At 40.7% G+C, this 14,382-nt stretch overlaps 1 protein-coding gene across 1 annotated transcript in view; it reads right to left on the bottom strand.

Annotated features, from left to right (window-relative positions):
• Positions 1 to 5,944: 5,944 nt before the first annotated feature.
• The window catches only part of dpf1 (double PHD fingers 1), a 36,626-nt gene continuing 28,188 nt past the window's right edge, over positions 5,945 to 14,382 (bottom strand). Inside the window, exons 9-12 of the mRNA XM_054613271.1 lie at positions 10,080 to 10,199; positions 7,583 to 7,695; positions 6,958 to 7,039; positions 5,945 to 6,015 (exon numbers count right to left, since the gene is read on the bottom strand). Of these exons, the coding sequence (XP_054469246.1) occupies positions 5,945 to 6,015; positions 6,958 to 7,039; positions 7,583 to 7,695; positions 10,080 to 10,199 (386 nt within the window). The remainder of the gene's footprint in view (positions 6,016 to 6,957; positions 7,040 to 7,582; positions 7,696 to 10,079; positions 10,200 to 14,382) is intronic.

The following is a 14,382-nucleotide window of genomic DNA, read 5'->3' as shown; positions in this document are numbered from 1 at the left end:
GTGTGTGTGTGTGTGTGTGTGTGTGTGTGTGTGTGTGTGTGGCACACTGGCGTTTGTGTGTGGGTTTCTGTATGCACAGGATGGCAGGGGGGGGGGGGGGTTGGGGGTGCAGTGCAGGATTTTGGATAAGGTTGGAGCTCTGCCAAAGGATGGATGGAGGAATTGGTTTTTGCAGAGTGTATTGTTAAAAATACCTATATTCCCCCAAGGAACCAAGTGTGCACTAGTTTTTTTTTTGTTTTTTTGGTAAGGGTTCTTGAAGGTAGCAGGAAAGGGGGGGAAAAAATGGAATTGTTGATCAGCTTGACTTCACCCTGCTGCTGTTGCTCAGCCAGGTCTGGCCAACACAGCGGCTATGATGAATGTCTCATCTCCAGGAATACATCACAAATAGCAAACCTGTACCTGCCCTGAATAGCAAAGTGTATTCTCTTCTGCAGTGTTGTTCGAAAACAATCACGGACAACGGGGGTTTTCTTTTGTCCCCCTCCCAGTTCTTTAGGCCAGCTACAGAAGCAAAACAATGCTGTTCCCCCGTTAATCTTTTTGTCAATTCCTAGTCAATTTGTTCCTTTTTCAAACTCATGAAAAGGTTTGAATTGTTTTTGAGTGCGCTGCAAATAAAGAAAGAGTTTCATTGAATGTGTTTAAATTGGAAATGATAATTAGTTATTCAAGGTTGCTGACTTTGAACACACTGCTTTGATAGATTTTTATCTGTACGGTGAAAAGAGGAATAAATGGTTTGTGCTCAAAGCCGACTAGTATAACTGCATGTAAGGGAAGAATTGTGTGGGCTAGAAAAGTCGTCCCTACCTGGAAAAAACAAGTTACAGACTAGTACGCTGCCCTAGTTGGCAACAATACAGACACCCAGACGAGCAGACAGACTTCTGTCCAAAAACACACAAATATTCAGTGATTTATACCACAGGGACTGGAACAAATAAATGCACATGCACACACACGCACAATGACAACACACAGGTAGAGGTCATTTTTCAATCTCATCTTTTTAATGGAAAAAAAATGAGTCAAGGGAAGAGAGAAAAAACTGGGATAATTGATAAAGTCGGATGAATTCACAGAGAATGACTGACAGCAGTGATGACAGCAATGCGGCCGCAGTCCACATTTCAAAGCATTCCCAGGTACCAGACAGAGAAAGAGAGAGAGAGAGAGAGAGAGAGAGAGAGAGAGAGAGGAGAGGGGGAGGGAGGGAGGGAAAGGGGGAGGGAGCGGGGTTAAAAAATGTCCAGGAAGATTTCATCTTCCTCTCAAGGTAAAAAATACAAATTAAAAACTCATCTTTATCCAGTGTTGTTCACAACAGACAATCACGTTGAAAAAATGTGTAGATTAAAAACAAACAAGTGCACCCGCGCACACACACACACACACACACACACACACACACACACACACACACACACACATACATACTTACAATTAGTTTCTTATTTTTGGGAAAGGAAAATAATAAATAAAATAAAAGTGCAAGCAAGATCACGGAACAACGATTTACAAGAGAGGCCTAGAGCGTCCCAAAGTCTCAACCCTCCGGCCGAGACACCCCAAACGGCCTAAAATGGGGGGGGGGGGGAGTTGGGGGTAATGGCGTCAACTTGAGGCCTGGAGGTTCCTGGTGCAGCTTTGTTTGACCCCCTGAACCCCCATCATCATCATCTTCATCATCATCATCCTCATCACCACCTGGGTTTGTCCATTTGTACAAATAATCACACTGACACCTACCCTTCAAAAAACCCCAACATGGCTGCCCCACCCTCCCCAGATAGTACAATCAAAATTAGTTTGACTCCACCAAGCTTCTCCCATTAAGTGCCAGGAAAGCTCCCAATATAAAGGCTTTTCAGTACCATCAACATCATCATCATCATCATCTTCATCATCGACACAAACATTTCTATTATTGATTAAGGATCATCATCAAACATCCTTTAAATCTGGATGTGATAGGATAATGGAAATAAATTTTTTTTGATTGGATACTACTGGTGTTGTTGGCGAATGTAGAATGACACATTATTCTCCTTTATCCAAGTGCCTTGTGGGTAATGTGTACACTTAAATACACTGTTGTTGTGGTCAATTGTACTCAGCCCTCTGATCCTCTAGCAGTGCTTTGTCATGCAAGTGGTTCCACTGAGAAGAAAATGTCTGCAGAATATTAAAAATTAAAATTAATATAATTCACTATTTTGGTTCGGTTTGCATTTCTCTGACCTTCCATTAATCCTAAGTGGTAATACACACACACACACACACACACACACACACACACACACACACACACACACACACACACACACACACACACACACACATATACAGCTGCATACACACACACAGAGGCATGAACACACTTTGGAAGCAAATGCAGCCACGCTGTGCAAAATGTGAAAAGACCCAGATTACAAAAGCAAACAAAGAGATAAACAGGAAATTAACACAAGTTAAAGGTTATTTCTCATCAACATTTAAATAAAATAAAAAAACGCATTACTGACAATATCAAAATATGAAATCTGAATTATTTCAGGTTGTCATTCATGCATCAGTGGAGTCACATTGAATCGAGGGGTAGCACAGTATTTGCACCTGATGTCTTTCTGTATCAGATGGCAAACACAATTACAGTTCAGGTACATTCTCGCAAGCCATCTGATCTTGCGAGTTTCCATTCAGAGACATGATGCAGCATTAAAACGAGATGGTCATTCAAAACAAAACTGGATTTGACCAAACTTTTAAATGGTCAAATCCAAAATACACAAGAATATGAAATACTGTATGAAATGGCAAATTTGTTGCCCTTGATTCATCCCCCTATTTACAGCTATTGTCTCCAGGCTTAAAGCTCACACATCATTGGACGGATGCCTTCTCTTTACTATCAAATCATTCAGAAATGCTGAAAAACATCCTCCTAACTCAGCACTTGCACTTCAGCTATCTTGTAATGTGCCGGTTAAAGTTGCCTTGAGAAGTCCAGTTAAACTGCTTGAGGATAACCTAATGGGCCTTTGGGTTAAAAGAAACGTTTTTTTTTTTACCAGTGCAAGCTCACAAATATACATGCTGGCAGGCTGACTAGATTAATCCCTTTATGAAAAATTCAGCCTTCACATTTCTACAGTCTTCAAATGCTAATTTATTCTAGCCTGTTGGATGTTTACGTGCAGAGCAGAGTGGCAGATAGCAGAATTTCTTTCAGTTTTGCTCTGACAAAACTCATTTTGCAAGACACAAAGGTTATAAAAAGAACTGGTTTCACTTGGCAAGAAACAGAGTTTGCAAGCTAGCATGCTAATGCAACTTGCCACGTGACTTTGACTTTTACACCAATCATTTCATTTCAGGACACCCTGCACAAACCATTTCTATATGGCTAAGTCACCGTCACTAGCGGCCACAATTTTGTATTCACTCAACATTAAAAACAATTGCAGTAAACTATGCAGCAAGTGCAGAAGTTTCTGTGTTTGGTTGCCAATGAAAAGATTCAGAGAGTATCAGATCAGCCGAGTAGAAATTAAAAGTCGAGCCAAAGCATGCAGTGGAAAGAGTCATTTTTTGTGGCGATACCAAGACTGTTTTGATCTAAATGTACAGTGGAGAAGTGGATTAAGTTAAGGGAGTGGTTTAGTGTCTGTTTAAAGCCACCGTCAAGGAGAAAAGTGTTTGATCCTGAAAGGTTATGTCGCTTTAAGCCAGTAACAAAAAGCTTAGCCTCTTTGCTAAAATAAGATCAATGACCGACGACATAGTCAGTGTGTTGTGGTGATATTTATCCAAGAATTGTTGTGAAAGCAAAAAGGGGAAAAAAGGAGTAAAAAGTGCTAATGTTACTATTAAGTTAATGATTTTAAATGGAATTGCAAAAGGAGTGGAGGTCATAATTTGAACTTGACGCTAATAAATTGTTTGACATTTTGGGAAATATCCTAACTCACTTTTTTGCCAAGAGTTATATGAGAAGAAAGGAACCATATTTGTATAAATGTAGAGCTACATGGAGGGAGACAGTTAGCGTAGCTTAGCTTTAAGACTGGAAGCAGCTAGCATGGCTATGCCAACCTACCTGCAGCTTCAAAGGTGTCTTGTCTATATCTCATTTGTTTCATCTGTGCAAAAACCAAAAGGGTAAAAGTGACAAGCTATGTTTTTTACGAGGTGTAATGTGTGGCATTATTTCTTGGAGGCCAGTTACTTCCTGGAGTTACTGCCAATAAATAGTCTGGCACACAACCCCTCCATAAAAACCATAACTTGTTTTTTTACACTTTGAGATTCGCATTTATTGCCCGAAAGGTCAAACTATGTCTTAAAAACTTGCTGATCTTGACTCAGGACTTCAGTGCCAAGACTTGAACCCTTGCGACTTGCAAAACAATGACATTCTGTCAGAATGCCCGAAACAGGTTAATGTTGACTTTCCTTACATTCACGTCACCTTCGTGCCACTAAGAATCTTCTCACGGATACCACCTAGCATGGAGCTGCTACAGCTACTGTAGTGCTCAGATAAACTCACACAAACAGACACACACAGGCACACACACAGTTTAAAACACACCCAATTTTGCCAAAACATTTCATATCACAAACACATTATTGCGAATTAAGTGTGCTTTCTTTTCAATTTCAATTAAAAGTCTTTAAAAACAATTCAAATGACAACATGCAAATAAAAAAACAAAACATAAAATAAGAAAGGAATCATAAAAAAAGGCCTCAGCATGGGCCAGACAGAGTTCTGCATTGTCCACACATCAATCCTACATTCTTAACACACAGGTAATACACACCAAGCACCAGGAGTGTTTCAGTCTCGCATTGGCTTCACAGTCATTGTTTCATAGACGGGGAGGGCGATTAAAGGTCAGGTAAAAGGATTTGTGATGCGATGCTAAGCCTAAATTGTCATTTTTAAATACACTGTTTGATCGGCTGATTGGAGAACGATACGTCTCTCGTCTCGTCCGAGGATCACATCCGAAAAACACAATTAAGCCCCAAAAAAATGCATTGTTAATTTGTGGAAACCCCATGCAAGGAGGGAGGACGCGGTGAGGTCAAAGATGGTCTGAGTTCCTGTCCAGGTGCTTTATTGTTGCATCTCAGTGAGGGGGAAGTTTTTGAAGAGTGCGTTGATGGAGAATCTGAATTCTGTACAATTCACCCCCCCTTCCTTCCTTTTTGAAATTTCACAGCGAGCCCCGCAGACAAATACTGGAGCAGAGTTCAACGTCTCAGCTCTGCAAAAACAGGCTAAACAGACAGAGGGAGTAAATGAAAATTTGGTTAGGTGTATATTTCACAGTTGGCTAACACTGAAACCCACTGCTCCGTGGATACCCAGGGTCTTCAAAGCCCTGTCCTCGAACCTAACACCTATCCGTCTTATTAATTCTCACTCACTACTTGACTGAGTTGCAGCCGAAGATCATTAGGGCTCTTCCGAGGGCCCTTAAGAGGGTTCTTGTGGAGCAGTATACCTCTGAAGTGCTCTTGGCAGGCTGGAGTGTGTCTGTCTCGATAGCAAACTTATTGCCAGCTGATGAATTCCTCTGCAGTGTTGGTTAGGATGGGGTTGAAAGTGGGGGGGGGGGGGGGGTTGTCAGGTCAAGCATCAGGTCCTGTGTGCATGACCACAAAAAAGGATGGAGGTCGGTCTGCGGCTGGAGAGACGTTCAAGAACGGGCTGCAGCGCTGTGGGTGCTGTGTGCTCAGTCGTGTCAGAGGTCACCGGGGACAGATTGTGGAGGGAAGTGGCGGCCGATAGATCAGAGGAGGAGGAGGGGGTGTGTGTGTGTGTGTGTGTGGGGGGGGGGGTCAGCTGAGGCACAGAGAGGGGTGACGAAGAGGTGGTTTAGGAGAGGATGAAGGGCCGAGAGGATGAGGGGCGCAGCTCCGCGGATTAAGTGAGGGTGATGTAGGCCGAGGCCTTCTCCTTCAAGTGTCTCAGACACAGATGACAGCTCCAGCTCCCTGTACAACACACACACACACACACACACACACACACACAGACCACAGACAGGAAGTTCAATCACCGCTATTGTGAAGCCTTGTGGATTAATCCCTCATTTTAGACAGAGCGTTAAGTAATACTGTAAATTAAAGCTGCATGTTGAAACACCACATGCTGTGCCTGTGGATTGCGGCTGCAGGGGATTTGACAACTAGTTTGGTTTTGGATTTGAGCACGGGATTTGTGACATTAATTAAACATCACAAACTGAAGCTCTCAGCGTACGTAGACCCCGCTGTGTTACGCCTAAAGATGTATACAGACATACATTTAGCATACAAGAGCTTCTGTTTCAAAACCTAAAACAACCGACTGCTGCTGAATTTCGAAAAACGTTTCCTGTAAATGGAAAGCGTTGCATGTGTGTGGGCAGAGCATGACACTGTTAGTGAGTGTTGAACACAAGTGCCACCACTACTGTATGTTCAGCCAAGTGACACTTTCGCCATGGAAACAGATTATCTTTTTCTACTACTCATTTCCATGACAACGACGCCATCAAACATCCTCAGGCAGCCATCTTGTCTGTGCGGTAGGCAAATTAGTTTATTTGAGCAGATGTACCTGCTCACCGTTTCTAGTGACAATGGCCTCACTATCAGGACCGTTACAGCCTTGGAAGAGATGCAGATTTATACATTTATAAACTCATATTATATTTCTAAGTCTTAAAAGTCAGCACAGGGAGAGTCTGACTGTTTTGACCGCCCCTCACTGTGATTGTCTCCCCACCCACACTGCAGACAGTTATACAATTCTGCACAAACCAAAAAAATGGCTCTCAGATGAGTTTCCTTTGTGCCGTGCAGTCCGTCCAAACACTGGTTTCAGAAGTCCTTTATATGAACAGTATCTCTTGATAAAAATGCTTGTATTCTTCTTATTTTTTACATACGTACCCTCTGGAGGTTCAGACATGGGAGGGCTCAGACAGTACATGTGGTAGCCTCTGTCGCAGTCGTCACAGAACAACAGCTGGTCCTGGAGCAGAGGAGAATATTCACATGAGCAGATGTTATTGTGTGGGATTTGAAAGGAGCAGGAGCAGAAATATAATGTATAGTACTTGATGATATGGATTTGTGTTCTAATACATTAAAGAGTTGAGGTGTGTAATACAGTTTTTAAATGTTATTTTGGCAACTTCTCTTCACGAAAGATATTTCTTTACTCTCTTAAGGCAACAAACTATAATAACCTGCACTGTGACTTTATCCTCTGCACTACAGAAAAAAGGTTGACATGTATATACGTTTAAAAATCTCAATTCTCATAGGGTTGTGAAATCTTCATGTAATCACGTCTCTGAGCGAGGCAGTAAATCTAAATTAGATCAATGTTTAAAACGTGAAATCCTTCAAGGATACAGAAAGTAAACTTGCTCCTCCTATAAAATACAGAATAAAATCTAAATTTAAGCAGTAGGTTATAAGGTTTTCCAGTATTATGTGTGTGTGTATGTGTGTGTGTTTGTGCAGCCACATGTGTTCAGAGTTAACATGTATGTACAAAGTGAGAACCTACGTCGTTCTCAGAGGTGCCACACAGACTGCAGGACTTGCACTCGATGCACTGCCAGCGATAAGTCCTCACCGCAGCCGTCATGTTCACTGTGAACTGCAGACAGGACGGGTGGCCTGAGTGCACACACACACACACACACACACACACACACACACACACACACACACGCACACGCCCACACAACGTTTTTCACCATTGCTTCCTGTATTTTGAGGACACTCATCCATCATCTTCCTTTTCTATCTATCTGTCAGTTTGTTGTCATACATGTGATTTATATATATTTAAGGAGGGAAAAAATGGTGTGTGTTACAGATGTGAACATAACATTACTTGAGATAGCTGAAAGAATTGTTGGACAGTATTTTGTTTTCACCTGTATTTCATTTTGATAATATATATTCTTTTTTCAGTCATTGAAGAACATTTTTACCATAAGCTTAATTTTAATTTCATCTTGAGAACCTCAAAATTATTTCAATAAAAGTGGAAACAAATTCCAGATGAAACCGGAAAGAATGTCCTTTTATCACCGAAGGCCACTTCTCTGCCACTTAAAATGTATTCTATCTCTCTCCTTAACCCAGTTATTAGAGTTTTTACTTGCTGTTACATGATCACGACAATAGAAACATTGTTATTTCATCCTCGTTTCCCGAACTTCGTTCGTCTTCTTTGTGCGTGTTTATAAGGAAGAGGACCATACCAAGGTTTAGCATGCTGCAGCCCATTCACTACAAATCACGTAAATTCTTTAAGTTCTGCTTTTTTATTTTTTCAGATGAAAAAAAGAAAAGAAAAAACAGCTGAAGAAAAATATGTATACAGTACATGCAATCAAGTAATAAGTTCACAAATTCTTCACCATATACACTGCAATCTCTGCATGTATACAAATATACAAGGACATCCCACAAACCAAAACAAAGGGAGTTATAATGGGAAAATAATAAAACATCCATTTTAAAAAAAAAAAATCATTCTTGAACTCTACTCTGATAAGATTCACCCTTCACAACCACAATATACACTAAAGGAGAAGAATTTTCTCTTGCAGCACATGGGACACGGTCTCAAAAAGAAGAAATAGACAATCGTTTATATCACAATTGTAAAGGAGGTTTTTTTTTTTTACAAGAAGCCAGGATTGAAAGGAATGCAGCCGACAACATTAAACAAGATTTAGTGTTATTTGGTCAGACAAGAAGGTCACACCAAGATTATGTTTAATTACATCCATTCATATTTTAATGCCAATCTTTGCTTGAGAACACTGTGATCAATAAGACCACTTTAAATGAAAATAAGTGCCATAGTGTTTATGCACATCTGACATACTGAAGAGCAGTTATCATCATATGTATTGCATATATTTAGAGTTGCATGCAATTTTGTGAAATATCCAAAATTGCATCTCATGTGTTTTATCTATTTGATTATCTTAGTATTGTACAAAACTTTAGAAAATGCTAAATCCTGTCTCCAGCTTTGATTATATTGTATCATATAGTAGAAAGAAAGCACTTTATTATTAGCTGCAGATGCTTTTAAAATAATGTTTTGAAGCACATTTAAATTCCTGGCTTTTTTACACCTCTCAAGCAGCAATAAGAAATTCTTCTTGCAGAGAAAGATTTTTAGCATTTTTTACATAATAGCTACTTTTTCCCAAAGCATGTCATATTGTTTACGAGGTCTTATTGTGTTTTTCTACCTTTCAGGCAGCCAAGGGTTTCTACTCCTTCACAAATAGAAGGAAAATCAAATTACAGAGAACATGCATATAACTTTTCAAAGTTATGTTGCTTGATGGTAATCCAATGAACCTGCACTTACAACATTACAACATAAATTACACAAATAAAAGCAGGCATTTATTTCTTTTTTTGAATGTATGGTGGCCTTCGAAGGATAATAAGTCCCCAAAGTAACATCTCTACTTACTGATTCAAATCTAACAGATACCTGGATAGTGTAAAGTTCTTAAATCACAGATAATTTGAGGTGATGCTACCTTATTAACATTTGTGAATTACCATTTGTAATCTTACTTAACTACTTTTGTATATTTTTGTATTTGTAATCTAACTGGGAAACCTCTAAAAACGTTATTTAAGTATTTTGTCCTTTGGGGCCACCATTGTTAAAAACAAATCTGGGGTCAGTTTCAAGTCTCTGAAAATAGATTTTCCATTTGTAGTGAAAAATGTTAACCACTGGCTGCTTGGAAGGTGAGAAAATACCCTTTAAAAAAAATCAAAAACATAACAGCAAATGTCTATTAATAAGACTGTACATGATTTGTAGTAGATGGGCTACAACAAAACAAAAAAACACTGGTATGGTCCATATATTTAAGCGTAACAGGAGTCGAAACTTGCATTTATTTATGTAGTAAATACGAAATCTATGCTCAACAAGTGGAACATTTCAAAAATCGTGCATCAACAGAGGACCGCCTTCCTCCTGCCAATCATCCCCTTCAGCGGTGCCCTACCTGAGCGTCCACAGTCCGCACAGGAGATAAGGTCTTCAGGACAGCCTGTCTTCTTTGAGCCTCCGAGGCAGAAGTCGCAGTAGCCGTTGGCGATCACTGAGCCGTCCGGTGCTTTCTTGGCTGGAAGGAGAGAAAGAAAAAAGGGAGGCAGGTAAGGAAAAAGTTGAGTTGACTCCTGCATTGGCTTTTTTTAGAAAAGGGAGGGTGATAAGAGGTATAAATGTTGAGATGTGAAACAAAGAAGAGGAATATATATCTGTGACTATAAGTCCCTGTTGCCAGACTGAGCACAGAGCTCCGTCTTTCCCTCTCTACTTTTCCATCTGTTTGCGTTTGTTAAAAACAAGCACCGGTGCAGGCCGTAGATGGAGCCCAACCGGAGTCTGCATGGGACTCACCAAACCCAGCTCACACTGGAGACGAGGAGGCATCGAGAGGGACGCCTGCTGAAAGCCCCTGGGGTAAAATATTTTCAGGGGATGAGGAGGAGGAGGAACTGAGGAATGATGGGAGTATTAGTGTGTGTGTGTGCGTGTTATGTGTGTGTTATGTGTGTGTGTGCGTACAGGGATTTTGTCAGGACAGACCTGCCACCCTGCTGAGCGCGGAGAGGCAAGTGCTCCACGTGAAGCCGTTTCATAATGATTATTAACAAGAGAGAAATTCCCCCTGCCTGCCTAAGTGCTGTTTATATATATGTGTGTGTGTGCATTCCATGCCTGCATCCATCCCTCTGTCTGTCTGTCTGTCTGTCTGTCTGCCTGTCTTACTGCTGTTGATTGCATAATCACTTTAATGGAAGCAATCACATAACCACTGCAGACTGTCTTGTGTGTGAGCACTTTTAACGCACTGGACGGGTCCTTCAACAATGACTCACCAGGCAGGACAGAGCAACAGTAGAGAGTACAATAGAGTGGATTACGCAGGTTGGCGCTAACACACACACACACACACACACACACACACACATACGCATACATATATGGCACGCACAATAAGTCATTCGCTCTGCAGAGAGACAAAAAAAGAAAAGGCAGACGCAGACAGTGCTGCAGGTGATACTGTGTGCACGTGAGAGAGAGAGAGAGAGAGGTCATTTAATCCATCCATTTCAGGGTGGAGTTTTGTTTGGCTGGAAGGGGAGAGAGTGAGAGAGGGTGAGACGAGAAGGAGGAGTGAGAGAGATTGGGTTTCTGGCTTTAATCCTCCGAGAAATAAAATAATAAGAAAAACTCTCTGATCAGGATGACAGACAGACGGACAGACAGACAGGGAGGGGAGGAGGGAAATGATGAGCTGTACCTGCTACATGCAGAATTCAACAGGAGTGCTCTGAGCAGATAAAAAGAGGCATCTTTACTGAGAGAAAGCAACTGCACAGGACTTTACTGCTGGGCTGTGCACTTTCATGTGCGGTTATGAGGGTGTAGAGACTAGTGTATCTATAGAAATAATAATTAAATGTAACATGTACACTGCTAAAGATTTATTGCTATATAAAATAATGAACAGATTGGTTTGTCTTGACCATGAGGACAAAAACTGCCTTGTACCTGAAATTCACAATGTATGGCTCCATCCTCATAATTCTCAATAATCTCCTTTTCCTGTTATAACATAAGATCTTGCTGGCGTCATCTTTTTTTTCATATTACGAGACTTTTTCATTATAGAAAATATAACATAACTGCACATCATCAGGCCTGTGAGCTGGCGAAGGGTTAGGCAGATAGATCCCGGTCAATTTGTTCAACACTTAATTAAAAAGCATCAGTCAGTGTGGTCTTTATTATCATATATCTAAACCGATAGGATGAAATTGAATTCTGCATCAGCACGGCAGGGGAAGATTGTCATTATTATTATAGTAGTAGTTGTAGAAGTATCATTAAAAATCATAGGTGAATTGGTCAAAATGAACAAAAAGCGTGTTCATGGCAGTGGCTGAATTAATGTATTTACTATACAGTGCATTTTATTTACTGTTCGCCATTTTATCTGAGTGTTTGAAATGCTGAATGCTGACATTTTTTAAATACAGTAAGGGGGGGAAAAAAACAATGTAAATGTACCATGCACACTGCACATGTTAGCTATGACACTAAATGATGATATAAAGTAAGTGTCCATAATCTGAATTTGCAATTCAGTGTCTCTTATATAGGGAGTAGCAGTGCAGAGAGTCATTTCAGACACAGTCCAGGTATACTTAATCTTCATCCGCTTAGTTAAGTGTGTTAGCATGCTAACATTAGCTAACTAGCAATAAACAAAGTACAGCTGAGGCTGATCAAAATGGAATTAGTTTTGCAGGTATTTGTTCAAAAACAAAGTATTGGACACATTTAAATTGTAACCTTAATTGTAATCCACACAATAGCCACACTATTTCTTATTTATTTATATATTTGATCGAAACAAAGCACGTTAATCCACATCAGTATGATAAAAAATAAGGTATAAACATGCCATGCAGTTTACATTGAACCTTATGTGCAAACTGTTTGAAGAAGTCCTGCTCCATTTGAAAGAGGAAAAAGAAAACAGTAGATTGGATGATACTGGATGAGCTTACAGTATATAAGTGTATTTGCTTTTACAGTAAGAACAACACAGCCAGATGTTTACAGAGTCTAGCAGAAGGACGTATACTGTAAAGCTGCAGAGACATATGTGGCGTGCAGCCCTGGAGCCAATGCAAACACGGTTTTTTTTCTCTCTCCTTGTTCTGGTCAAATAAATTGCTTTTTATCTTTGCAGCTTTTATTTGGGCTCACTGCTGCTGATTGGGCCTCGCAATCCCTGGTGGGATAAACTAGACGGGCAAACATGTGGAAAGCCACACACACACACACACACACACGGATAAAATGAAGCCTGAGTGTGTGTGCGTGTGCATCCCTGTTTGCCTTTGTAGTCGTCCCTGTGTGCACGTGTGTGTGCATGTGTGTGCGTGTGTGTGTGTGTGTGTGTGCTTGCAGGCCCCAGAGAGTGAATCAGCAGGTCCTGACGCATGTGAGTGAGCCGGGGCTGCCCGCTGGCCTGCCTGCATGGAGGAAAAAACTCCATCAATGATTAAACGCCTGCGGCCATGTTTCAGAAGCCGCCTGCAACCACAGACACGCCATCGCCGGCAAAAGGAGGGAGGGAGGGAGGGAGAGGGTGAGGAGAGAGAGATAGAATAAAAAGGAGTGAGCTAATGAGCAAAACTAAAACAGATATAAGAAAGGTTGAAAAAAAAAATGGGGTTTCTTTCTCTTCCTTTTAACCATCTTGTTAGTTTTTACCTTTGCTCCTTTTCTTCTCTGTTTCTAAATCTTTACCTCCCTCCTCCTCCTCCTCCTCCTCTCCTGCCTCCATAGCTCCCTCCTTTACCTGACCCTCCTCTTCCTCTCCCTCTCCTCCCTCTCTCCCTCCCTCCCCTCCGCTCCTCTTCCAATTACCAGGAGGAGTATGAGCAGAACCGCACACTTCACAGCTTTCAAGTGTTGGAGAGAGATCCTCCTGGGAATTATCCAGCAAGAGATGAATCCTCAAATGCTCCCCCCCCACCAACACCTACCCTTCCCCATCCTTCCTCCCTTTCTGCTTATCATTTTTTTTCTCCCCCCAGTCTCATTTTCTCTCCTTTCCTCCTCCATGCTGCTCCTTCGTTACCTTGCGTTGTTATTTCGTTCTCTGATCGCCTCTTGCCCTGCTCCTTTTTTCTCTCCGTTCTCACTTTTAGCAAAATAAATGTATATTCTCACATTTCTCACTGTATTTTATGTTGTTTCATGTCTTCTTTATTTATTCAGTGATTTGATGAGGCTCTTCTTTTAAAAAAAAAAAAAAAAACATGGCAAAATGCAAAGCTTTTTTGGTCAAAATGAAATTAATAATGTTTTTAATGTTTAGGAAAAAAGAGAAATTTGGAGGCACATGTTTTTTATTGGACAGCGACGGTTACTCTCTCTTTGCAATGCAAAAACATATGAATTTAAATTCAGCTTTTAATACTGAATCCAAAGTTGCAAAATGTTTTTTAAAGTAGAGAAAACACTGTGATTGCAAGGGAAATAAGTGAATAAATATTATTTCAACCCTTTGAGAGAATAATGTTATTTGAAGATTATGTGACTAATGTTGACCTCGTAAAAAGAAAATTTCTTATCTGTGAGTAATCAAAAAAAAGGAGGAACATTATGAGAAAGTACAGGACTCAAAATATTGAGAAGTCGTGACCTGATGTCCGTGTCCTCATCCTCGCATTGTCCACAAGTTTCTTCCTCCAGTCTCCTTTTCTCTCTACCTTCAAACC

This window comes from Anoplopoma fimbria, chromosome 1, assembly GCF_027596085.1.
Source record: "Anoplopoma fimbria isolate UVic2021 breed Golden Eagle Sablefish chromosome 1, Afim_UVic_2022, whole genome shotgun sequence".
NCBI lineage: Eukaryota > Metazoa > Chordata > Actinopteri > Perciformes > Anoplopomatidae > Anoplopoma > Anoplopoma fimbria.
Note: the sequence above shows the minus strand (reverse complement) of the source record. Positions and strands in the feature narration are given on the sequence as shown.